The sequence below is a fragment of the Panthera onca genome, chromosome F2, assembly GCF_046562875.1.
Source record: "Panthera onca isolate mPanOnc1 chromosome F2, mPanOnc1 haplotype 2, whole genome shotgun sequence".
NCBI lineage: Eukaryota > Metazoa > Chordata > Mammalia > Carnivora > Felidae > Panthera > Panthera onca.
In genome coordinates this window covers 66,728,413-66,753,995 of record NC_138356.1, presented here as the reverse complement: position 1 = coordinate 66,753,995, position 25,583 = coordinate 66,728,413, and the positions used below count along the sequence as shown (strand labels likewise).

Below are 25,583 nucleotides of genomic sequence, written 5' to 3'. Positions count from 1 at the left end.
TTCCAAAACACCTTCAAGAAGGGAGATTGATGCATGTATTTTAAAGCAATGGTCCCCATCTACAAGTGAGACACTCTTGGTTATCTCAGATCATCAACACAAAATCTTCAAAACAAAATTACTTTTAAATCAATTTTATTTAAAAACATGTATAAATAGGCCAAGTAACACTCAAGCCTGAGAGGGCTGCAGTCTTTTCTGAAGAACATCGTAGTCCAAAAAGACTAATACTTATTGCTGATTCAGCTCACAGTATCAGCCCTCTTCAAGCAGCAGCACAATCACCAGCAAACATTTTATGGGCACCTGCTGGGGGCATTAGAGGTTCATAGAGCAATGAGCCACCGCCCTGCCCTCAAGGAGCTGACAGGGCAATGGGAGAGGAAGGAAACATCCGAAACAGACATGAAATACACGCATCTATATCATAACAGAAGGAATGACTGGCATGAGTGGTCACATGTTTTAACAAATGAGCATTGGAATTTCTTAGCAAATAGACACTGCATCAAGTTTCAATCTGACATATCAAAAAAATTATTATTTTTAAAAGTTTTTTTAATGTTTATTTATTTTTGAGAGAGAGAGAGAAAGAGAGAGAGAGAGAAAAAGCATGAGTGGGGGAGGGGAGGCAGAGAGAGAGAGGGAAACACAGAATCCAAAGCAGGCTCCAGGCTCTGAGCTGTCAGCACAGAGCCCGACGCGGGGCTCAAACTCACGAACCATGAGATCACGACCTAAGCCAAAGTCAGAAGCTTAACCAACTGAGCCACCCAGGCACCCCTCAAAAAAATTATTTATTAATTTTTTTGTTCATTCATGTTTCAACTCAACTGAATTAAAAGAAGAAAATATAATTCCAAGCCAAATGTACCATAGTGTTTGCTGTCCCAAATGAAGAGATGGACTGGACTGTTCATGTCCTAGAATTTCTCCATAGTTTACATCCAGATGTCCCTTTCAGTAGTTCTGACTGCCAAACCGATGTACAAATTCAGACAGGGAGTAGACAGCTCCCCATCCTACCTCAGGATCCATGCTGATAAAATCATTCAGGTTCATTTTGGAATCTAAAAAATACATGAAAGAAATGTTCACTGAAAACACAATTGGTTTATTGGCTTAACAGCAATACAACAACCCAGAAGACCAAAAAAAGGGAAAACTATCCAGATGGAGAAGGGTTCAACATCACTTCTGTGGTATTCTTGTCTCAAATGCATAACCTCAATCTAATTATGACAAAACATCACAGAAACCCAAAGTGAGGGACACTCTACAAATAACTGACTCTTCAAAAGTGGAAAAGTTGTAAAAGGAAAGAAAACAAAACAAAACAAAACAAAACAAAGAAATTGCCAGGGATTGAAGGGGACTGAGGAGACGGGACAACTAAATGTAATATCCTGGGTTATGTTCAAAAGGCTGGAGAAAAACAGGAGCATAATGAAGAGAGAGAGAAATGAAAGGTATTAAATCAGTCCAAAATGGAATGTCTAGACATAAAAAAAATAAAATATGTAAAATGAAAAGAATGTGCTGGATGAAGTTAACAACAAAGTAGTTAATGCAGAAGATAAGAGCAGGATGCCTGGATGGCTCAGTCGGTTAAGCATCTGACTCTCGGTTTTGGCTTGGGTCACGATCTCATGGTTTCATGAGTTCAAGCCCTGTATCAGGCTCTGTGTTGATGGTGCGGAGCCTGTTTGGGATTCTCTCTCCCTCTCCCTCTGCCCCTCTCCCACCCATGCTGTCTCTCTCTAAATAAACAAACTTAAAAATTAAAAAAAAAAAGAACAATGAATTTGCAACAAAATAAAAGAATTATTCAAAATGAAGCGCATACATAAAATGTATGAAAAAAACAACCAGACCTACTGACCTCTGAGAATAATACCAAGCCATCTAACCAATGTGTAGCTGAAGGACACGAACTTAAAAAGGGGTCAGAAAAAATGTGAGGAAATAACGGCCAAATGTTCTCAAATTTGATGAAAACTATAAATCCATCAATCTAAAGATCTTAAAAAAAAACAAAAAACTCAAGTGGAATAAGCCTAAAGGAGACTACACTAGTCCATCATAATCAAATTGCTAAAAACCAGTGATAAAGAGAAAAACCTTAAAAAATATTCAGAGAAAAAAAGACACACTACATTCAGAGTAATGAATAAGAGATCAGAGCCTGTGCATGCAGAAAACAAGAGAGACGTCTTTAAAGAACTGACAGAAGAAAAACATGTAAATCTAGTATACGTTACCCAACACTGTATCTTTAAAAATGAAAGCAAGCACTTAGGATATAGAAAACTAGAAACAGATTCGCTAACACCTTTATAATGAAAAAGCTAAATAAACAACTTTTGTTGAAGTCCTCAGACAGCTAGGAACGCAACTGGAAATAAAGGTAAGACAGGCATCTGTCAGGTGAGATGGGGCGGAAGTTCTTGCTGACCTGGGTAGGTGTCAAACTCCATTAGAGCCCAGTAAGTCTGCGAACTTTTTTAACAAACTACTTTTAAAAAAATCTGTATTTGTTTTCTAAGAGTTTTTCCCCTCCCTCCCTTTTTTTGTTTTGTTTTCTAAGACTTTTTAATGTCATCAGAGAAAAAATGACTACTATCTGCAACCATTCATTGTGTACAAGATCAATGTATAAAAACAAAATTAAAAAAAATTTTTTTTTAATTTTTTTAATGTTTATTTATTTTTGAGACAGAGAGAGACAGAGCATGAATGGGGGAGGGTCAGAGAGAGGGAGACACAGAATCTGAAACAGGCTCCAGGCTCTGAGCTGTCAGCACAGTGCCCGACGCGGGGCTTGAACTCACGGACCTGAGCCAAAGTCGGCCGCTTAACCGACTGGGCCACCCAGGCGCCCCAAAAATAAAAATTTTTTAAAGATCAAGGCAAAACAAATAAACGTCTGCCTCTAATCTCCCCACGAGGCACTACAACATTTCTGTTCGTTTACTTAACACCGGTCCTCCAGCTTGGCTCAAAGTAGCCAGTGTTACCATACATTTGGAAGCGGGAGGATGAGAAGTGTATGTGGACCAGAGGCAGGAAAGGACTTAGAAAGAGAGGGGGAAATTTGGTGTACTCTATAGTTCAGCCTAAGAAAATGTCTTTTAAAACTGAGACATCAGTGGCTAGTGCTGGAACTGACTCTTCAGGGCAAGGCTATATGACCGTGAATTTCAGTTTCCTTCTCCTCAGAAAAAAAAAAGAGATCTTTTCTTTAAAACACATTAAACACGGAGTTGAAAATAGCGGTCTTGGGGTGTGTGGGTGGCTCAGTCAGTTAACCACTCAACTCTTGATTTCAGCTCAGGTCATCTCACAGTTCCTGGGTTCGAGCCCTGCACTCTGCACTGACAGTGTAAAGCCTACTTGGGATTTTCTCTCTCCTCCTTTCTCTGCTCCTCCCCCCATGTACTCTGTCTCAAAATAAATAAACTTAAAAAAAAAAAAAAAAAAGGACAGGGCATCTGGTGGTTCAGTTGGTTAAGCATCCAACTTCGGCTCAGGTCATGATCCCATGGCTCGTGAGTTCGAGCCCCACATCGGGCTGGGTTCTGTGCTGACAGTTCAGAGCCTGGAGCCTGATTCGGATTCTGTGTCTCCCTCTCTCTCTGCCCCCTCCCCTGCTCACGCTCTCTCTATCTCTCTCTAAAAAATAAACAAACATTAAAAAAAATTTTTTTTAAAAGAAAAGAAAACAGCGATCTTGCACACACATGGTCACCGAAATTATTAAACATATTATCCCAATATTCTACATATCAAATGTACTAAACTTTAAGTCATAAGAGTTAATTCCACAACTAAACTCAGGGTTCTGAGTGAAGCTGATATATATTAAAGTACCTAAAACATGCATTAAAATTTGGCACTTTCTTTAAAAAAACATTTTTTTTAACGTTAATTTTTTTCTGAGAGAGACAGAGAGAGTGTGTGCACACACATGAGAGAGGGAGACACAGAATCTGAAGTGGGCTCCAGGCTCCGAGCTGTCACCAGAGCCCGATGTGGGGCTCGAACCCACAAACCGAGAGATCATGACCTGAGCCGCAGTCAGATGCTTAACTGAGCCACATAAACACTCCAAAGTTGGATATTTTCTTGAACCATTTTTTATCCTGATTTTTTATAAAACACTACCAATTAGCTACACGTAAATCTCACTTATCCTAACTTCAAATACATTCCTTTGATAAACACAGGATTTGAAGTAATTAATTTACCACCTGACAGAACATCACGGTGTGGTTAAATTATGACATGAAAAACCAGTCAGTTTACCCCACACTTCAGAGCAGATTCTTTTGTTTCCACCCCAAGTTCAGGAGGTCCCTGATGAACTAACTACACACAAGGCAGAAAGAGACACCACCATCCCCCTCCTCATCCTCCCCAGCTGTGCATCGGAGGCAAAGGGCTCACTTAACCTTAATGCACTTAAATGCATGCATCTATCAAGTGAGGAAATTAAAGTTGGCCTGCGTTGTGGTAAAAATTAAGCTAATACGTAAAGCGACCAGCACAAAATAGCATCTACTGGGCAGCAGTCATCGAAACCGAAAGGAATGACCAGAAGAGGCTCGGGCTGGCGGGCTGGTGTTTACTGAGTGCCTGCCATGGGCTGGCTCTGCGTCGGTGCTCACGTCTAGAAGAGAAACGGGGGGTGGCTGAAGGCACACTGTCCCAGACCACAGCCTATATGACAGGCTGTCCGAGACTAGAAGGAAGACCTGTGATGCCCTCTCCCAACCCAGGAGCGATCCCATTTCTGACGCCCAGACTAGGAAGCAGGCTGGCGGACCAAAAAGCAGCTCTGAGATAAATTTTTAAAATCGTAACAGCCTTTCACAGAGGGCCTCAAACATCAGTTGAATCCTCTTTTGGTGTTCAGATACATCAACTATATTTACTTTCTTCCTTGCTGAGCTCCGAATGCTACTGCCCTATTTTTCTGGCACGCTGCACAGCTGACAAGAGCATTTCACACAGAAGGCTCATCCACGGGACGGGATGGCCTCCGCAAGAAATGGCGACAGTGCGAATTACTTACAATGTTTCAAGCTCGTGCCAACGCCAAACAACAGGAACAGGGTGAAGAACTCTTTATCTCCTTAAATCTCAGAAAATTATTAACTGGACTGATGCCTAAAAGCACATAAAGGAGATGAGTGGTACAAGAAAATCTGCTGGCTCTCCCTTCCTTCTACTGCAGGTCTTATCAGAGAGCCAGGGAAATGACATCTCACATACCGCAAGGATGCCCTAGGGGCTGCTGTCACCTTAACAGAAAACCCCACCAAGGCAAGGTGCTACTAGCTCCAGTGTTGAAGGACAAGCCCACAGACCTCCTGAAGCCCAGCGTCCTGGCAGCAGACCAACCTGCACTCTGGTGGTGTGCAAGTATCATGGTTCTGCTCCTGCACACCTCCCCTCTGCCGTGAGGTCTTGTGCCTTCCAGTCCCGTTCTCTGGGCTTCGATTCCTGAATCTAACAGATACGCACATCTATGCTCCCTCTCATCTTCTTACGACTCAGGGAGTTTCATACAAATACCAACACACAATTTTTGTCCTTGGTTAAGGGGCGATGCTGATGTGCATGGTGACCGGAAACCTCTCTGAGGAGGCACCTTTGGCTCACCTCCAGTTTCGATGCAGGGATATGATGGAGGAGGTTCTCTCCAGTTCCCACTGGAATCTTTCATGTGAGATCGGTCAGAAGCAAAGTTCTTCAAATACGAATCTGCACGGATCACTCGAAATTTCCTGCAAATAAAGCAACATTCATTTACATTAGCAAGGTTTCCCAGTGAAATTCTAACTCAATTTTTATACAGACTCATTTTCAATGACATACACGAAAGTACCCAGGCATTTTTGTACTACCAGTAATACACAAATATAGATGCAGCTTTATAACCTGTTAAAGAAGCCACAAGAAAGGATCAGCTGAAATAAAAAAACTACACAGGCACAGAAATACATCCAGTTGTCTTTATTTACTCGATTGTATGCCAGGGACAAAGGGCATAACCTTTAGGCACCACCATCACAGACCTCTCAATTGTGTCATCATTAAGGCCACACCCCACACACCCACACATACCCACAAACACACACACACACGAGAGAAATCCCCAAACTGGCTTTCAGAAAACACCTTGGATCTCATCACACACATTTTTAAAAGATGTCAACCTTTATATGTTGGACAACCTTTAAAACTTCAAAACACTTTGAATCTTCTGTGTAGCACATCATTTTCAAGTATCAACTCAATAGTGATGTCAAAACAAGTGATCTTTGCGAAACAAATGCCAAAAAAACCCACAAAATCTCACACACACACTCCATACAACTGTCAAGGTTTAACTTCAGAAAGTAGGTAAATCCATCCTAAATCTCCTCACCTTCTAAACTGTGGATGGATGTCCTCATCAGACTTAAATGCATCTTCCACATAAGTGTCAAAAGGACAGGGAAATGGCAGGACAGTGTCAAGATCATAAATGAAGCTCTGTCCACCACTTGAGACATGAAGCAGGACAACATGGTAATCCTAGAAATAAAAGTTGCTGAAGTTAACCAAGTTACTTCACCATCGTGAATACAGTGTTATAGGTTACAGTAATGATGGATTTTATGTTTTATATGTAATATATTTATATATATTTTATATATACCATTTAATGGTTTCATATATATACATATATTTTTATATATATACATATATATAAAACCATTAAAATGGTACATATAAAATATATACATATGAGATATATTATATACAAATATATATAAAACATAAAATGCATTATATATATATGTATATATATATATATATACATATATATATAACCATTAAAAATACAAAACTAACACAGTTCTTCTTATAGTAGCAAAATAAAGCAAATGCTAATCCCTAAAAAAAGACTAAACATCCGGTGATAGGGAACACTTCAATAAGTACTGAAAATGTTCATATATATTAAATGTATACCCTTTGACCTAGCAAGTTTACCTCTAGGAATCCATCCAACAGATAAAATGGCCATATGCATGTAAAGGTATATATGCAAAGAAAATCTCTGCAGCACTGTTTATAATAGTGAAAATTCAGAAACAGTCAAAAGTCCACTAGAGAGAAATAAACCACAACGCAGCTACTAAAAAGATTTAGGTAAATTTATGTAGAAAATGGAAAAAAAGTGGGGGCACCTGGGTGGCTCAGTCAGTTGAGTGTCCGACTTCAGCTTGGGTCATGATCTCACAGTTTGAGTTCAATCCCCATGTCAGGCTCTGTGCTGACAGCTCAGAGCCTGGAGCCTGCTTTGGATTCTGTGTCTCCTTCTCTCTCTGCCCCTCCCCCACTCATGCTCTCTTGTCTCTCAAAAATAAAATAAAAATAATTTTGAAAAAGGGGGGGGGGGGCGGCGCCTGGGTGGCTCAGTCGGTTGAGCGTCCGGCTTTGGCTCAGGTCATGATCTCGCGATCCGTGTGTTCGAGCCCCACGTCGGGCTCTGTGCTGACAGCTCAGAGCCTGGACCCTGTTTCAGATTCTGTGTATCCCTCTCTCTCTGACCCTCCCCCATTCATGCTCTGTCTCTCTCTATCTCAAAAATAAATAAACGTTAAAAAAAATTAAAAAAAAAAAAAAAAGAAAATGGAAAAAAGGGTATGTTACATAGTTGGATAGGAAAAATAAACTGCAAATATGTACTACATATTATTTTTTAAAAGCTATGTGTATACAAAAATAAACTCAAAATGGATGAAAGACCTAAATATAAGACAGGAAACCATCAAAATCCTAGAGGAGAAAAAAAACAGGCAACAACCTCTTTGACCTCAGATGAGCAAGGTTCTTCTTCTTACTAGACATGTCTCTGGGGGCAAGGCAGACAAAAGCAAAAATGAACTATTGGGACCTCATCAAAATAAAAAGCTTCTGCACAGTGAAGGAAACAATCAATAAAACTAAAAGGCAACCAGTGGAATGGGAGAAGATATTTGTAAATGACATATCGGATGAAGGGTTAGTATCCAAAATCTATAAAGAACTTATCCAGCTCAACACCCAAAAAACAAATAATCCACTGAAGAAATGGGCGAAAGACATGAATAGACACTTTTCCAAAGAACACATCCAGATGGCTAACAGATACGTGAAAGAATGCAGATGCTCAACATCACTCACCATCAGGGAAACAGAAATCAAAACCATAATGAGATACCACCTCACACCTGTCAGAATGGCTAAAATTAACAACTCAGGAAACAGCGGATGTTGGCAAGGATGCAGAGAAAGGGGAACCCTTTTGCACTGCTGGTGGCAATCCAAACTGGTACAGTCACTCTGGAAAACAGTATGGATGTTCCTCAAAATATTAAAAATAGGGTTACTCTATGACCCAGCAATTGTACTACTAGGAATTTACCCAAAGGATATAGAAAATGCTGATTTGAAGAGGCACATGTACTCCCATGTTTATAGCAGCACTATCAACAACAGCCAAAGTATGGGAAGAACCCAAATGTCCATCGACTGAGGAATGCATAAAGAAGATATGGTATACATATAAAATGGAGTATTACTTGGTGATCAAAAAGAACGAAATCTTGCCATCTGCAACAATGTAGACAGAACTAGAGGGTATTATGCTAAGGGAAATAAGTTAGAGAAAGATAAATACATGATCTCATTCTTATGTAGAACTTAAGAAACAAAACAGATGAACATAGGAGAAGGGAAAGAAAAATGAGATAAAAACAGAGGGAGGCAAACCATAAGAGACTCTTAAGTACAGAGAACAGGGTTTCTGGAAGGGAGGTTGGTAGGGGGATGGACATTAAGGAGGACACTTGGGATGAGCAGCAGTGTTACATGTAAGAGATAAATCACTAAATTCTACTCCTGAAATCATTACTATACTATATGTTAACTTGGATTTTAATAAAATAAAAAGCTGTGTATATATACACATGTACATTCTGACGTACACATGCATGTATACGCATTGAGGAAAAAGTATGCCAGGATATCCTCCAAACTTAACAAAGGGGATGGCTTGGGCTAGCCTAGAATGGGAAAGAAGGACTATACGATGTTGTTAAATCAACCAAGCCCTAATCTGTAGCCATTTAGGGGAAAGATGAAGACAGCTTCTCCTTTGTGGCTCAGCCATGGTATATCCCTCACTCCCAGACGGCAGGCACTGTCCAACACCAGTTAATGGCTAGAAGGGATGTCAGGGAAGTTATCGAGGGGCAGGAGGGCAGTCTGATGCTCTGAGTCCCTTGAAAGAAAAGCGCTCTCACAGAGAACAGCACTGGGAGATAAAAAGCTCAATCACATTAGTACCACATAAGTAACACCACCTTATATTTCTAGTACTTCGGAGCTTAAAGAGCACTTTCTCAAACGTTGTTTTATCGACCCTATGGAGGGGAGAGGGTGATTAATTAAGACTGGAGATGCTGTGCCATCAAAGCCTAAGAGCTTCCTTTGGCTCCAATGCTATCTTCATAAAGCAGAAATAGCATCAGAAATGGACGCTTCTGCCCTGCACGCCCCTTAATGCATCCTGCCCTCCAGAGAAATAAAGTAGGAGCAACCCACCTTCCAGCCCACACCTGGCTGTGTATGTGTTATTCCCATCCTTCTGCAGCAAACTTTTCCACCTCTCTCCCCATATCCATCCCTCGAGTGCCCGCTCACATGCTCACTTCCCATGAGTCTCCTACTTCCTGCCAGAAGCAGTCTCTGGCCTTGTCCCAAATCTGTTTCTCTCTTGACATCTTCTACCTCATATTACAGGGGTTTTGAAGAGTGCATACTCCCTTTTACTTGTAGTTAACAGTGCTACTGAAATATCAAAGATGCAAAGATGAGAAAGGTAAGTCCTGACCCCGAGGAGTCCGCACAGCAGAGTGTGAAACAGCCAAGTGCTACCGGAGGGACAGTGTGATGATGGCAGACAGCAGGGAGCCTTGCAGGCGAAGACATTCTGGTCAAACTTTGGCCCCTCCCCTTCCTCTTTTATAAAATGGAGCTAAGTGCACTGTCCACCTCAGTGTTGCTGAGACAATTAAGGAGATTATGTAAGTAAAAACTTTTTAAAAGCTAACCAAGAGGTGGGCATCTGGGTGGCTCAGTCGGTTGAGCGTCTGACTCTTGGTTTTGGCTCAGGTCATGATCCCACGGTCATGGGACTGAGCCCCATGTCAGGCTCTATGCTGAGCATGCAGCCTGCTTAAGATTCTCTCTCTCGGGGCGCCTGGGTGGCTCAGTCGGTTAAGCATCCGACTTCGGCTCAGGTCATGATCTCACGGTCCGTGAGTTCGAGCCCCACGTCGGGCTCTCTGCTGACAGCTCGGAGCCTGGAGCCTGTTTCAGATTCTGTGTCTCCCTCTCTCTCTGGCCCTCCCCTGTTCATGCTCTGTCTCTCTCTATCTCAAAAATAAATAAGTATTTAAAAAAAAAAAAAAAAAAAAAAAAAAAGATTCTCTCTCTCTCTCTCCCTCTGCCACCCTCCCCAGCTCTCTCTCTCTCTCAAATTTAAAAAAAAAAAAAAAAATTTATAAAAGCCAACCAAGAAACAGAGGGGAGGGGGGCCCAACAGCCAAGGAAGAGTTTCACTGAGGAAAGGCTGCCACTGTTGAGTCCTGCCTGAGGGGACAGTATTCCAGCAACAAAGTACAGCTTGTGGAAACGTATAAGCAATGAATACCCACAATCTCTCACTTAGTTTGGGTCCACATTCCTACATCCCAGATGGCTGATGAACTTGAGAAGGAAAGTAGGCCTCAACTCCAAGTCGCCTTTATAAGCACAGATGTGGAGTCAAGGAATACAGATCAAGCGGGAGCAGCCTCACTCTCCGAGTTGGGTTCAGCGCTTGCCCAGATGCCCGGAAAAGACCAAGCTGGGCTCAGGGAGGGAAGCCCACATAGAAGGTGATCCGCTTCTTGGGACTGGGTGTCTCCACCCACTCAGGGCCGCCTACCCACTTCCTACAACAAGACAGCCTTGCAGCAAAGATACATCTGCCAGAGGATGTTGGGGGGGGGGGGGGGGGACTTCTTGCAAGAGGAGTCGCCACCCTGGGCTGCCGTGAGATGCTGGGTTAGGGGGACATGACCACAGGCCCTTTCTCTTCAAGTTTGTCTAAAAGGAGAAGACCGTGACTCAAAATCAGCTGAGTGGTTCAGCGATGGAGACGACCTCTAGGGCCGATGGACAGTGTACAACAGGGGTCCTGTAGCCATCGTTGCTAACGAGGGAAGCTAACACTTCTCGAGCACCAGAACCAGACACCATACCCCGTGCCAGGATAATGCTTTACACGCATTATCTCACTTAAAAGACTCCCTACCCCACTAACCAGAGGAGGACACTGCACAAGGAAGGCAAGTAACATGTCCAGCTCACACAGCCACCAGTGGCAGTACTGGGAGTCAACCCCAGTTGGGCCTTAACTGGATTAACTGGGCCAAAACTGGATTTTGGCTTTAATGTTAGAGCAGCAAACCACCCGCTGGTGAAGGAGGCAAGAATGTGAGCTCTGTGAGGCCAGGGATTTTGGCCTATCTTGTGCCTGGCATATAACAGGCACTTAGTAAATACAAGTTAAATAAAGGAAAATGATGCCAATTCGAACAATATCTTATTTTAAATAAGTATCAGAAACAAGCTTTTCTTTTATTTTATCTTCATGTTACTAGCCCCATCAATTCTTCAGGGGATAGGTTAATGTAACACATAGATGTGTACTATAAAGGGCCTGGGCCTAAGACCTAGTCCTGCCACTGATCAGCTAGATAACCTTGAGCTTCTCACTTTGGCCTCTGGGCTCATTTCTTCACCTGAAAAATGAAACGGCTGGAGTAGATCTGGGTTTTTCAAATGCTAGTCATGCATGGTCACTTAGGAGTCTGCTAAGAACACTAACTCCTGAACCCTTCTCTATCTAGATCAACTAAATCAGAAACGTACATTTTTAAAAATTTTGTTTATTTATATTTGAGAGAGACAGAGAGAGACAGCACAAGCAGGGGAGGGGCAGAGAGAGACAGAGACAGAATATGAAGCAGGCTCCAGGATGAGCTGTCAGCACAGAGCCCGATGTGGGGCTCGAACCCATGAGCCAAGAAATCATGCCCTGAGCTGAAGTCAGACACTTAACCGACTGAGCCACCCAGGCGCCCCCAGAAACCTACTGTTTTAACACAATATCCAGATAATTCTAAAGTGCAGCTGAACTAGATATTGCTAAAGTTCCTTCCAGTATAATGAATAAGAGTCTAGGAGACCACAAATATATCTGCCTATAGGGGCGCCTGGGTGGCTCAGTTGATTAAGCATCTGGCTCTGGATTTCAGCTGAGGTCATGATCACATGGTTCATTAAGTTCAAGCGATACACAGAGCTCCTGCTGAAAGTGTGGAGCCTGCCTGGGATTCTCTCTTTCCCCCTCTCTTTGCCCCTTCCTCCCTCCCTCCCTCTCCCTCTCTCTCTCAAAATAAATAAATAAACTTAAAAAAATACATAAATAAAATCTTCCCTATAATAATAAAATTAAATGAAAACATGTCTATAAGTACTACCTTAGACAAAATAACATCTATTCCCAAAAGGTCAATTATTAATAATTATCAGAGCCAGTCTCTAACGCCCTGTCACTTCTGCTTTACCAAACCCCTCAGGGATTACAAGTACTAATGCACCAGAGGCTTCTGTATTGACCATCTTACCCAGATCACAGGTCCATCTCCAGGTCTTGCTTGTTGTTTCCAGATAGGTATCTATAAAATACAATCAATTTCATAAGCCACAACTGCAGTTAAACCACTACTGAATTCTTTAAAGCAATACATAAATTAAAAATATTTCCAAGCAACAAACAATCAAGGTAAAAGAATGAAGAAGAAATCTAAATCCTTCCAAGTGTCTTTAACAATGAAAACGCAAAAAATTAATTATCTGATGTTCTTTGGAAAGCAGAAAGAGGCCTCAACTGGGAATCAGAAGGCCGGCAGATTCAAGTCTTGCTTTCCCATCATTATTCAGGGGACCTCCATGGGTCTCTATTTCCTCATCTATAAAATGGAGCCAACTATCTGAACCCTGCCTACTTCACCATGTTTCTATAGCATCAAATGAAATGATGCTTACAGAAGTGCTTTATGGAGCTCCTGGCTGGCTCAAATGGTAGTACGTATGACTCTTGATCTTGGGGTTGTGAGTTCGAGCCCCACACTGGGTACAGGGATTACTTAAAAAAATCAGATCTTTAAAAAAAAAAAAAAAAGTACTTCACAAAATATTAAGGGCTTCCTTTATTTTTTTAAAGGCTTGCTTTTTTAATACCTCATGTAAGTTTACCATTAGTTTATTTACACTCCAGAGACAAACCTGACAGTATGTGGTTCTAGTCTCAGCAATTTTAAAAGCTCTAACCTAATACCTAAAGGGATTTAATCTATGTAAATATACCATCATCTATTTCTTGACCTACAAATAAGTGATTAAACTTTTCCAATTCAACTGTGCTCTGAAAGGAAAAAATATCTCATTCAAAAATAAATGTTAGGGGCAGATGGGTGGCTGAGCTGGTTAAGGTTCCAACTCTTTATTTCAGCTCAGTCATGATCTCATGCTCATGAGATCAAAGCCCATGCTCAGCACAGAACCTGCTTAAGATTCTGTCTCCCTCTCCTGCTCCTCTCCCCAGCTAGCACTGTCTCTTTCTCTCCAAAAACAAACTTTAAAATCTTGCTGTATTTTATAGAGCAGATTTTAGGACGGTGCTAACCCCATACTATATTGACTTTCTACTGTCATTCTAAATCTCTTGTTCTCTTTCTGCAATCACTCACCAACTTACCATCTTCCTCTCATTAGATATGAAGACAGCGTAGCACTCTTCTAAAGGATACTGGTCATGGTTTTTGATGTATTCACAAAGCTTCCAAATATTTTCTTCACTGAAACAAAAATAATAGTTTGATCAATATAATTAAACAGTAACGCTCCGTGTCATTCAAATTTGAACAGAAGACTGACGAGGACATAAAACAGTTGGAAGAGATTTTAAACACGATTTCATCCAGCAAAGGGCTGATGTTTGAGCCTCCTCTGAAACACCCTCAACAAGGTGTTACCTAACTGTGTGCTGACCTCTCTGCTAACACAGTGCTCATTACCTGCCCCAGCACTGCTCTGCACATGGAGGCATTTTACAACTGATAAAATGCTGCATCAATACTCCACAAGTTTTGGGTCCAGGGACTTGAGATACAAGTGGATTCCACTTATGGAATTTTCTGCCACTTACGAGGTAAGAAACTTTAGACATCTTCACCTGAGTATCTGCTTTTCTCATCTGTAAAATGGGGATAATCACATCACATTATAAACACTTGACAAATCTTAGTTAACACTGGTTCACTGCTCCCCTTAGGAATGGGGCAGGATGAGTGTTCTGGGTAGGTGGGCTTCCGGCTAGAAAAGACCAGGGGCAGCTATGTGATATGCTTAGGAATTCTTTCGGAGGGAGACTCTGTGAGTGGTATTCCCTGCGGCCCTCTGGTACAAGTCAGGCCCTGACTTTTACAAAGTTCTTTCTCATTCTGTGCTGAACCCCATCTTCTTATACTTCTGCCCCAGGTGAATCTCTTTTCTACATGACAGGTCTTCAGATATTTAAAGCAGTAGTCAGAACCACCTAAGTAAATCAATGCCCCGTGCATGAAACCAAGCCATCCTGACGGCCACAGGCACACGCCCACACAGACAAAAACAGTCATTGTTGTCAGTATTCGTAGCTCAGCCTCAGGATTGCTATCTTTTCCTAATGAGCCACACAGCACCTTTGTTCAAAATGAGCTACCTCAGTACTCAGCTCATACTTGTGACTCAATCTGTCAAAGCCTAATTTCCAAACACCTACACCATGCTACCTGAAAATGAAGGCAGGCATGAATGGCACTGATGAATGCCACCATTTTATGGCAATACAAACTTTCGATTCACAGTTTTGACCTTGTCTACCTGTCTCAACGCTCCATACAACTCCATGTAAAGTACTAAAGCTGAGTGTGGTTTTTTTCCTATGATTTTTTCTCTAAAATACCTAAGAAATCTCACAGAAAAAGTAGTGATAGAGGTAAAAACAGGAGATTGCCACCCACTACTTCCATAGGATATGTAGTATGGAATAGCAAAAATGTACTGTTTCGATATGACATAAACCATGTATTAACTAAATTTTCTTAAACCCGGATGTTCTAAGACCAAGTTTTCAGAAGACATTTGTTTGTCCAGCCTGCAGAAATTCTGGAGTTGCTCACAAACATCTTCAAGAGCCTGTGATGTAAAAAGCACTGTGCTAAGTGCTTGGAGGATATAATGATAAACTAGAGCTCACAGACAGTGAGAGGAGACATACAGATCCATAAATAAGCAAGCATCATAGATGGCCATAAAAGATGCATAGAAGAGGGAGTCATTAATTTTGAGGCACACAGGAAGATTGGGGAGGTATAGGTCAGTGGTTTCTCCTTGTTTGTTCCCCCACTCCCAGTCCCAAGGATGGGCAAAGAATTAACACAAAGACTTCGAGAATCCATGTATACCCCAAGAACTGTTGGCAGGCTGAATACGTATACGGCTGGACATACTCTGTCTTTTATTTTTCAAATATGTGTAAATGTTACACGGAGGAAAAAAATTAAATGTTAAGAGTTATTGAACCTATAGTCCTTTTTTATCATCAATTTTTTTTTCAAAAGTACAATTAATATCATGTAGGAGAATCTCAAGAAACATCTGACGCTTAAAAAAGGAGGGCCTTGGGGGCGCCTGGGTGGCTCAGTCGGTTGAGCGTCCGACTTCAGCTCAGGTCACGATCTCACCGACCGTGAGTTCGAGCCCCGCGTCGGGCTCTGGGCTGATGGCTCAGAGCCTGGAGCCTGCTTCCGATTCTGTGTCTCCCTCTCTCTCTGCCCCTCCCCTGTTCATGCTCTGTCTCTCTCTGTCTCAAAAATAAATAAATGTTAAAAAAAAAAAATTTAAAAAGGAGGGCCTTGGGACGCCTGGGTGGGTCGGTCGGTGGAGTATCCGACTTCAGCTCAGGTCATGATCTCTCAGTTCGGGGTTCAAGCTCCGCATCAGGCTCTGTGCTGACAGCTCAGAGCCTGGAGCCTGCTTCGGATTCTGTGTGTGTCTCTCTCTCTCTCTCTCTCTCTCTCTGCTCCTCCCCTGCTCGCACTCTCTCTCTCTTTCAAAAATAAACAAACAGTAAAAAAAATTTTTTTAATTAAATAAATGAAAATAAAAAAGGAGGGCCTTATACTTGGAAATGCTGGGAGTTGCTGTTGGAACAGGAAGAGCGCAGACTGGGTGTGAGCCCTAGCATCCATTTGACTGGTTTTAAAAACGGGCAGAGGGGGGATGGTGATAATAATGTTCCAACCTACTGGATGATTATTTTGGTAGCAGAAAGTCTAACAGAGCAGCATTAAAATAAGATTCTGCAAGGGTTACCGGTGATGGGCTGAGATCAGAGAAGCAGGCAGAAGGAAAGGACCCCTGGGGCACAGCAGGCACTCAGCCAACATCTGAAGAATACAAAACAATCACAACAGAATCAGATGTGCTCTGTAAAGAACATAGTGCCATACAAATATTGGTTACCACTATCAGCATTAAGCTGAGTCTTAACAGATCAGTAACAATTGACAGAAGCTAACTGAAGCAGAGAAGAGGCATTTATTTCAAGGTTTCACGGCAGAACCTACCTGAAAGGTTCTGACAGGGTAGAACACCGGTTCTCAACCAGCGGCAGTTTTGCTCCCCGGGGAACATGTGGCACTATCTGGAGACATTTTTGGTTGTCACAAATTGCGGGAGGGTGCTACAGGCATCTAGTGGGCGGAGGCCAGGGATGCTGCTATACACTCTCCAATACACAGGACAGCCCCCTCACAACATTAGCAAGCTCAAAATGTCGACAAAGCCCTGGCTGAGAAACCCTGGGGTAGAGCCCAGTAGGCAGGTTCAAAATGGGTTTGGAGAAACACATGGTGACCAGATCTTAAAGGACTTGCAATGCTCAGGAGACAAAATCGTCTATGCCTGTATTCCTCGAAATGGGATCAACGAACCAGCGTTAAGATTCCTCCACTGTAGAGTTCACACATCCAGACTCTCTAGAGTGGAGCCCTATGATGTGCATGCTTTACAAGCTCCTAGGCGATCTAGGGCTCATCTGAATTTAGAAAGGCTTTCAGCAGTGTGAAGCCCGCTAAGGTTCAGGACCTGAGGGGATAGGACAGATCTGGGCAGAGGCCTGTAAGGAAGGACCTGAACAGGCCCCTGATAGCCAAGGAGGGCCCGGGGCCAATGGCTAAAGGAACTTAAAGGAGAAATCTACTGAAGAGAAGCCCACCCCCTACCATTCTTCCACCAGATGGCTTCACTCCAATTGTGCCAGACATCTTATTCCTAGAATACTCCCGCACACTTTCTTCCCAGAGCCTTTGCACCAACTGCTCCCCCGCCTGCCATGATTTTCTTCCAAATGCACAAAGCCCCCACCCTTTTTTCCTTCAGATCTCTGCTCAAATACCTCTTTATCAACAATGCTTTCCTTAAATATCCATTATGAAATAGTGAATCACTGTCTCTTACCTAGCTTTATTTTTCTAGTAACACTTAACACCACCCAAATATGGTTTACTTGGCTTTGCTTGCTTTCCCTGAACCAAAACAGAAGAACCATGAGATCTTACCAGGGAATTTGTCTACTCTGTTCATCGCTGTATTCCAAGGGCCTAAAATGGTGCATCACACGATCCAATTGCCTAAAAAACATTTACTGACTGAATACATAAAACAATGAGTGGGCATTAGGGACAAGAACAGGATTCAGGTGAGAGGTAAGACAGAAACAAAGTGCAGTAACTAAGAAGCATGGACTCCTGGGGGTTCCTGAGTGGCTCAGTTGGATAAGTGTCTGACTTTAGCTCAGGTCATGAGATCACTGTTCGTGGGTTCGGGCCCTGCATTGGGCTCTGTGCTGACAGCTTCAAGCCTGCTTCGGATTCTCTGTCTCCCTCTCTCTCTGCCCCTACCCTGCTTGCATGTGCATTTTCTCAAAAATAAATAAATAAATAAATATATATATATATATATATATATACATGGAAGAAGCATGGACTCCTCTATTACAGAAGTTCCAGTTTCAGCACTGTCTCTTGCTAGATGTATGATCTTGGACACAGCCTCTCTGTGGCTCAGTCTTTTCATTAGTAAAATGAGGTAAATGATAAAACCTATCTCCTAGCCATGGAGGGAAACATTTAGCATTGGCCCTGACATGCAGTCAGAGCTGAACGAACGATAAACTCTTGGTAATGGCGGTTTGATGACCAGCTAAAGGAGGGAAAGGTAATTTTAGATGGCCCTAAGATTTCTTTTGCAGAGACTGGAAGTTGGGGAAGAAGTCATTACTCGGGGAAGGTAAGGATAGGTGTGGGAGTGGAAAAGACAAAGGTAGGAGTGCTGATTCAGCCACACAGGTGGCCTAGAATAGGGGTATAGTGTGTGGACTCCAGAGCCAAACCCTGCAGGTAAACCCCCATTCCTTCACTCACAAGATATGTGGCCTTAGGCAAATTAGTTGCGCCCCTCTGTGCCTGGGTGTTCTCATCTTTAAAATAGGGTAACAATAGTAGCTACCTCCTAGGATAATTGTGGGACTCAAATGAATTAGTTTACATAAACAAAACAATGTTTTGGCATGTAGCAAATGCTATGTAAATGTAACGGGTGTGATAACGACAACATGGTGGTTAAGCTCATGGTTTCTGGTTACAAGAAGGCCTGAACTGGATTCCTGGATGCTATTAGCTAACGACCTTGGGAAAGTTATTACAAAATCTCCGTTCTTCCACTCTCTTCCAAAATTAAAATGACTTTCCCATCAGTGTGAAACCACAAAGGCTTGAGCGGAGTAATTTGCAAAGATTCTCTACGCTCCACCCTCCGCCTCCACCTCCCCTTCCAGGCCCCCAAACCCTGAGATCTGCTGAGAAACGGCCAAGCGAAAAGCGCCGGCATTAGTAATGCACCACCGACCCTACCATTCCTGGGAATTCCGCCCACCCCACCCCCACCATCCAAAGTCTACACTCAAGAGACGAGAGCTGCCATTCCCTCTCCCTTCATCCCCCAAGCCAGAAAACCCGCCAGTCGAGGCCCAGAGCCCCCGGGGAGGAGCCGGGAGGAGGCGGGGCCTGGCTGCGACGCCAAGACCCAGAGAGCCAGGGAGACGCCGGGGGCTGCACCCGCGCCCCCTCACCAGTAGCAGCTGTTGTAGACACAGGCGTCCCGCGGGGGGCTGGCCGGCTGGTAGCAGGCGGCTGCAGCGGCGGGGACATCCCCCTCCATGGCAGGCTGGCTTCGGCCAGGGGACAGGCCAGAGGCGGACCCACTGGACCAGCCCCTTGTGCAGGATTCGGGGGAGGAGCCGGCGCAGGCCAGGCCGCGAGGGTTTTCGGGGCGGAGCCCGGGGCAGCTGGTGCAGTTCCCGGGTGGTGGAGCCAAGGTTGGGTAGGCGGAGTCTGGGCGGAGCGAGCGACGCAGGTTCCGGGCGCGCAGTGCTGAGGAGGGAGGTGCAAGTTCCGGGTGGATGGAGCCCGAGGCTACGCGGGTTTTGCAGATACAGGTAGGCGGAGCCCGGGCGGGAAACGCCGAGCTCTTCCGGGGGGGTGGAGCTAGAGCGAAGTGGGAGGATCCCGGGGGCGGGTGGCTGGTGAAAGGCGTGGATATCCAGTGGGCGGATGCCGGGACCCGGAGGATTGTGTAATTCCGGGTAGGCGGGGCCAGAGCAGGTGGGTGGACCAAGGGCGAGCGGCCTTGGGGGAGCTCGGGTCCATAGGGGCGGAGCCGGGCGAGCTCTGGGGGCCGGTAACCCTGAGGATCCGGTCAACTGGGGAGGACAGAGGTCGCCTGCGGGTGTCTTGCAGGAGTCCGGGGAGGGCGTGGAGTTTGCAAATCGCCCTATCCTGAACTCGGCTTCCACAGTGTCCCGGAGGCGTGTGAAACTCTCTTCCAACCCGGGGTTGAGGTTGCCGGCTGTGGAGGAACCAGAGGAGATGCGGAAAAGCAAGTGAAATGAGAGAACCGTGTATGTGAAAAACGAACCTTTAGCAGTTTTATCCTAGAAGCCGCGAAAGCCGGGGGAAGGAGGGGGAGTTAATTCCAAATATGTCCGCATCGGACGGTTTTAGAGAGGAATAGCACCCCCAAATCTCACCGTGTTGTAACATTTGATTTTAATAGAACTATGTGTATTGACTCAGAAGATACGTTGATCCCTTGATAGAGTAAGTTTTAAAAATTTTAAAAAGAATTCCTATGGCATTCATTTTGTGTTAATCATGTTTGCTGGCAATCTGGAAGGAAAGGCACCACATTATTAAAACAGTGTTTATGATGAGTTTATCACTTTATACTTAATAGCCTTCTGAATGGTCTTATATTTGTAATGAACAAATGTAACTGATCAGGGTACTTCCCATTATGAAAACTGAAATTCTTAGTTGGTTTATAGGCCATGTGCAGTCAGGTTTTTCCAGTCTCATGAGTTCAAAAGCCCATACATAAATCCTAAAGACTTTGAGCATAAGTCCTTGGTAAGTCATCAATTTATTGCCTCTCTGCTCTGAATACACCCTTCAATATAGGCTCTATGATAAATAACAGAATTCCTTTAAGCATTTCTCCTTTAAAGTAGGCGCCAAGGTAAGCCTTCTCAGTAAAGTGTGCTGGAGGAAGAAGCTTTCTGCAGTTTCTGGGAGGGTAGAAGAGTTTGTGGAGTGTGGTCCTAAGAACATCCAGTGGAGTCTGCCCCAGCCTTGGGCTCAGGCCTCTGTGACCTTACAGCTTTAGTTTGGCAATAACCTTCCTGCAGCCCTCTTCACACAGAAACCAGTCCCCTCCCCTGTGAGGCCTGCAGGCAGCCACTTGCCCATACTTCTTAGAGAAGCCCTTCATGGCCTATGCACAGTTACCTGTGGCTAGTACGGTCGGTCACATGCTGAGCAATCAGTCCTTCACCAAGCCTCCCTTTTTATGAAACTCAAGACAACAACCCTTCCATTCCCCCTACGCACTCTGAGAGCCTTCTATCCCAGCTGGCTCCCAGAGTACTAAGGTATCCCTACACCACTGGTTGGTGATTGCTCCCTCTACCCTCTTCTCTACTTAAAGGAAGTTGAATTTCAAGAATTAACTATGATAAAAGTGAAACCAAAAGACATAAGGAAACTATGGTACCTAGGGCTGAGGACAAGTACTCAAGAAAGATAAATTTGAAAGGGGTATGCACCCGGTTGGAGAAGGCTTGGGTTGCCTACCAGAGAGCAGAGAAGTCTGAGTAGCTGGGCAAACAATAGAGAAGGGGGTAAAGAAGAGCCAGGAGTCTCTGCTACAATGTGCTTTCTTTATGCTTCTATATGCTTCAAGCTTTCTCTTACAAGTAAGAACTTTTTGATTAAAAATATAGATCATTTTTAAAATTCATGTGATTTCATAGTAGAGACTATCAAAAAGCAATATGGTTTCAGAGGAATAAGGTTCTAATGCTTAGAACTAGATTCTGACCTGTAAACTCCAATGATCTAGATGAGGAAGAAATAAGAGTGCACTCAAAGAACCCAAAACCCAATGAAATAAGGATACCAAAGGGCTGTGTTTTACAGAAAAGGACACAGAACAAAGGAAAGTGTAAGAGGGCCACAGATGTGAAAGGGGAGATCAAGAAGCAGGCAGCACATGATACATTGAGGTTTAACCACAAAAAGAGTTTTTTAAATTGGGGGAGGAGGTATTTTTAATCCTCAATATTAAGAGCTAGAAGAAAAGAAAAAGAAAGATAATACTATCACCTGGGACCTTGTGATAAGGGACCATGTAAGTGAAAGAAAACCAACAGTCTATTTTGATTGTGTTTTCTCTCTTCTTTATCAAAGAAAATGACCCTCAGGCTGTAAAGAATAAGGGAAACAGTGGTGAGAGGAAATTAAAGATAGGTGCAGGGACAGAAAGCACCAATTTGCCTTACAAGGGTTACAACTCTTCAGGGTTACAAATCTTTGGACCCAGATGAGATACATCCCAGCATACTGAAAGCACTCTAGATTATGACCCCAAAGCCTTTATTATGGATCTTGGAGAAAATATGTTGGAGGAGATGACATAAGACTAAATATGAATACTTGCTGTCTTGAGTTTCATAAAAAGGAAAAATATGTATTCCAGATGCTATACTCTGTGAACTTGATGCCTATTCCCAGGATGAATTGTGACCATGAAGAAGAGGTGATAATTTAGGGGCCTTTAGTTAAGGTTTACCAAGCCCATTTCATGCCAAATGGACCTCATCGCATGCTGTTGAAAGAATTAATTGATCATTAGACTAGAATTATAGCATAAACCGTATAATTTGATTCTAACAAAGCAGCTGGCCCAGTATCAGTCATGACTCATTCAGATAGGAGTCAAGGCAGAAAGGCTGTTTATTAGCTAGTTTAATGGGAAGGACACTGAAGTGGCTCTCAGAGTCGAAAGATGAGCTGCAGAAACCAGGGTCTCAAGGGACCGGAAGCAGAATCCACTTCCCCAGGTCTTCTTTCCCCACAGTGTGCTTCTCAGTGCTCGGCTCCATCCTGAGGTGACTTCACTTCCTGCTGTGGGGAGGACGGCCACTGGCAGCCCCGTATTCCTATTTTCCAGGCTTGGCAACCCCAGTGGAAAGAGAAAACTCCCTTTTCCTCATAGCAATCACACAGAGCAACTTGTACCTTTATTTTTTACATTTCTGTGCTGCTCCGACGTTTTTACATGTGCAGTTGACCCTTGAACAACATACGTTTGAACTGCGTGGGTCCACTTATACGCAGTATTTACAGTACCGCAAATGTATTTTCTCTTACGGTTTTCTTAATTAACATTTTCTTTTCTCTTACTTTATCATAAGAATACAGTATATAGTACTATAATAAACAAAATAAGTGTTAACTGTTTATATTATCAATAAATCTTCTGGTCAACAGAAGACAATTAGTAGTTATGTTTTGTAGGAGTCAAAAGTTATATGCAGATTTTTTACTGCACTGGGGTTGGTGCCCCTAAGCCCCATGTTGTCCAACTGTATTACTTTGTAATAACAATTTTTTTAAATAAAGTCTTGGGGTGCCTGGGTGGCTCAGTCAGTTGAGCAACCGACTCTTGATTTCAGCTCAGTTCATGATCCCAGCATCACGGGATCGAGGCCCATATTGGGCTCCACACTTAGCATGGAGCCTGCTTAAGAGTCTCTTCCTCGCCCCCCTTCCATTTTTTTCTCTCTAAAAAATTTAAGTCAATAAATAAAGTCTTAAAAGTCAAATTTTTCAACACAAAGAGCTGCATGGACAGACTATGGTTCATTTAACTTTTCCCCTACTTTTGTATATTTAGTTTTCAGATCCTATTGTAAATAAAGCTGCACTTATCATTTTTGTACATAAATCTTGGTATATGCCTCGGATAACATTATGATGGAGTCTTAGAAGTGGTATTCCTGGGCCAATGGCTTTAAATATTTTCCAGGTCTCTTGATGCATGTCACTATATTGCTTTTATTTTTTTCAATGTTTGTTTATTTAGAGAGAGAGAGAAAGAATGCACACCCAACCCACAAAGTGGGGAGGGGCAGAATGAGAGGGAGAGAGAAAATCCTAAGAAGGCTCCCTGCTGTCAGCGCAGAGCCTGATGGAAGACTCAATCTCACGAACTGTAAGATCATCACCTGAGCCCAAATCAAGAGATGGAGCACCTGGGTGGCTCAGTTGGCTAAGCCAAGTCATGATCTCAGGGTTCATGGGTTCAAGCCCCATGTCAGGCTCTGTGCTGGCAGTCTGCTTGGGATTCTCTCCCTCTGCCCTTACCCTGCTTGTGCTCTCTCTCAAAATAAGTAAATAAACTTAAAAAAAAAAAAAAAGACGCTTGACTGAGCCACCCAGGTGCCCCTATGTTGCTGTTTTGGTTTTAAGAAATAGGCCTAGGGGCGCCTGGGTGGCTTAGGCAGTTGAGCATCTGACTTTGGCTCGGGTCATAACTTGCAGTTCCTGAGCTGGAGTCCTGTGTAGGGCTCTGTGCTGACAGCTTGGAGCCTGGAGCCTGCTTTAGTTTCTGGGTCTCCCTCTCTCTCTCTGCCCCTCCCTGCTCATGCTCTCTCTTTCTCTCAAAAATAAACATTAAAAATTTTTTTTACTAAGAGAAAGAAATACACCTATACTTAAATATCACATTTTTTTACATTGAGTATTATTTTTTTAAAAAGGCCCCTGAAAAAAATAAAATAAAATAAAATAAATAAAATAAAATAAAAAGGCCCCTGGGTGGCACAATCGATTAAGCATCCGACTCCTGATCTTGGCCCAGGTCACGATCTCACGGTTCATGAGTTTGAGCCCGCATCAGGCTATGCGCTGATGGCGCGGAGCCTGCTTAGGATTCTGTCTCTCCTTCTCTCTGCTCCTCCCCTGCTTGCGCTGTCTCTCAAAGTAAATAAATAAACTTAAAAAAGAAATAGGCAGAAAAACCCACCCCTGGAGTTCCCATTGTTATTTTTTCTGATTACTACTTTCCTGTGTTAAAGGGACCATTTCAATATAAAGTGCTAACTAAGGTGGCAATATACAGGGGGAGCTGGAAAGGGGGGGGCACCTCGCCATTAGGGGTGAGGAGCTGGGCTGGGTTGGAACGCAATACTACTATTTACTCACTCATCTTACTTAGAATGGGGTGGGAAGGAGGCAGTAATCCCAGGGCCCTCTGCAAGGCCCAGCCCGTGCCTGTGATGTTAGACTCAGGGCTGTGTACCCCACCTTAAGTGGGAAAACTGAGAAGTTTAAGTATATTCAGGGGACGCTGATAAAGAGAAAAAGTCTGAAAACCACATCACAAAATTATGAGATCTCTTCCCAGCTCACTTCCTGTGCCTGCATACCCGCTCTCCCAACCCTCTATCCCCCAGATCTGAAAGGGGTGTCTCACATGGCCTCCCAATATTCTTTTCGTCAGTGTCCATTGTAGGAAACCACAGGTCAAATTTTACCTTCTGACTCGAAGCCTCTATACCAGACGGAGTTCTTGTTTGCAAATGACAGAAATCATCTCTAGCTAACTGAAACAAGAAATCAAATTTACTGGGAGGATAGGAAAGAGGGAGGTTGGGCAGGGCTTGGAGGAGAGGAAGCACAGCCAGGTCACGCTGATCTAATTCTCCAAAATTCCAAGAATCGGCTGGTTAGGATGCCACCATTAATGCCACTGTCTCTGTACCATCTGCTGCTGCATGAATAATCTCTGCCCTTGCATCTTTGGGTCACTCCTTCAAGAGGCAATGAATGTTTGAGGTGGGAGCCGTCCATTGACTGAGCTGAGGTCACATGCCTGAGTCCTAGTTGCCAGGTTAACAGGGAAATGAAGTATCTGTCCCCGTAGGA

At 43.4% G+C, this 25,583-nt stretch overlaps 1 protein-coding gene across 4 annotated transcripts; it reads right to left on the bottom strand.

Annotated features, from left to right (window-relative positions):
• Positions 1 to 118: 118 nt before the first annotated feature.
• Positions 119 to 19,739, bottom strand: NTAQ1 (N-terminal glutamine amidase 1). 4 transcript variants are annotated; one of them, XM_078441966.1, is made up of 8 exons: positions 19,388 to 19,499; positions 17,817 to 17,888; positions 16,570 to 16,643; positions 13,910 to 14,009; positions 12,777 to 12,827; positions 6,434 to 6,582; positions 5,665 to 5,789; positions 119 to 1,070 (listed from the first exon to the last, which is right to left on the bottom strand). In XM_078441966.1, exons 3-8 carry the CDS (start codon positions 16,641 to 16,643, stop codon positions 961 to 963), a joined length of 609 nt encoding a protein of 202 aa, XP_078298092.1. In that variant the 5' UTR covers positions 17,817 to 17,888; positions 19,388 to 19,499; the 3' UTR covers positions 119 to 960. The 4 variants fall into 4 exon arrangements, with proteins under 4 accessions (XP_078298092.1, XP_060467245.1, XP_060467244.1 ...); XM_060611262.2 differs by lacking the exon at positions 17,817 to 17,888 and having other exon boundaries at positions 19,388 to 19,739; XM_060611261.2 differs by lacking the exons at positions 16,570 to 16,643; positions 17,817 to 17,888 and having other exon boundaries at positions 19,388 to 19,587.
• Between the last annotated feature and the right edge of the window lie 5,844 nt (positions 19,740 to 25,583).

Coding starts and splice junctions, on each gene's coding strand:
- NTAQ1 (XM_060611261.2), bottom strand. CDS start 19,476: ATGGAGGGGGATGTCCCCGCCGCTGCAGCCGCCTGCTACCAGCCGGCC. Junction 14,010..19,387: donor GTCTACAACAGCTGCTACTG/GTGAGGGGGCGC, acceptor TTTTTGTTTCAG/TGAAGAAAATATTTGGAAGC. Junction 6,583..12,776: donor GAGATGGACCTGTGATCTGG/GTAAGATGGTCA, acceptor TTTTATTTCTAG/GATTACCATGTTGTCCTGCT.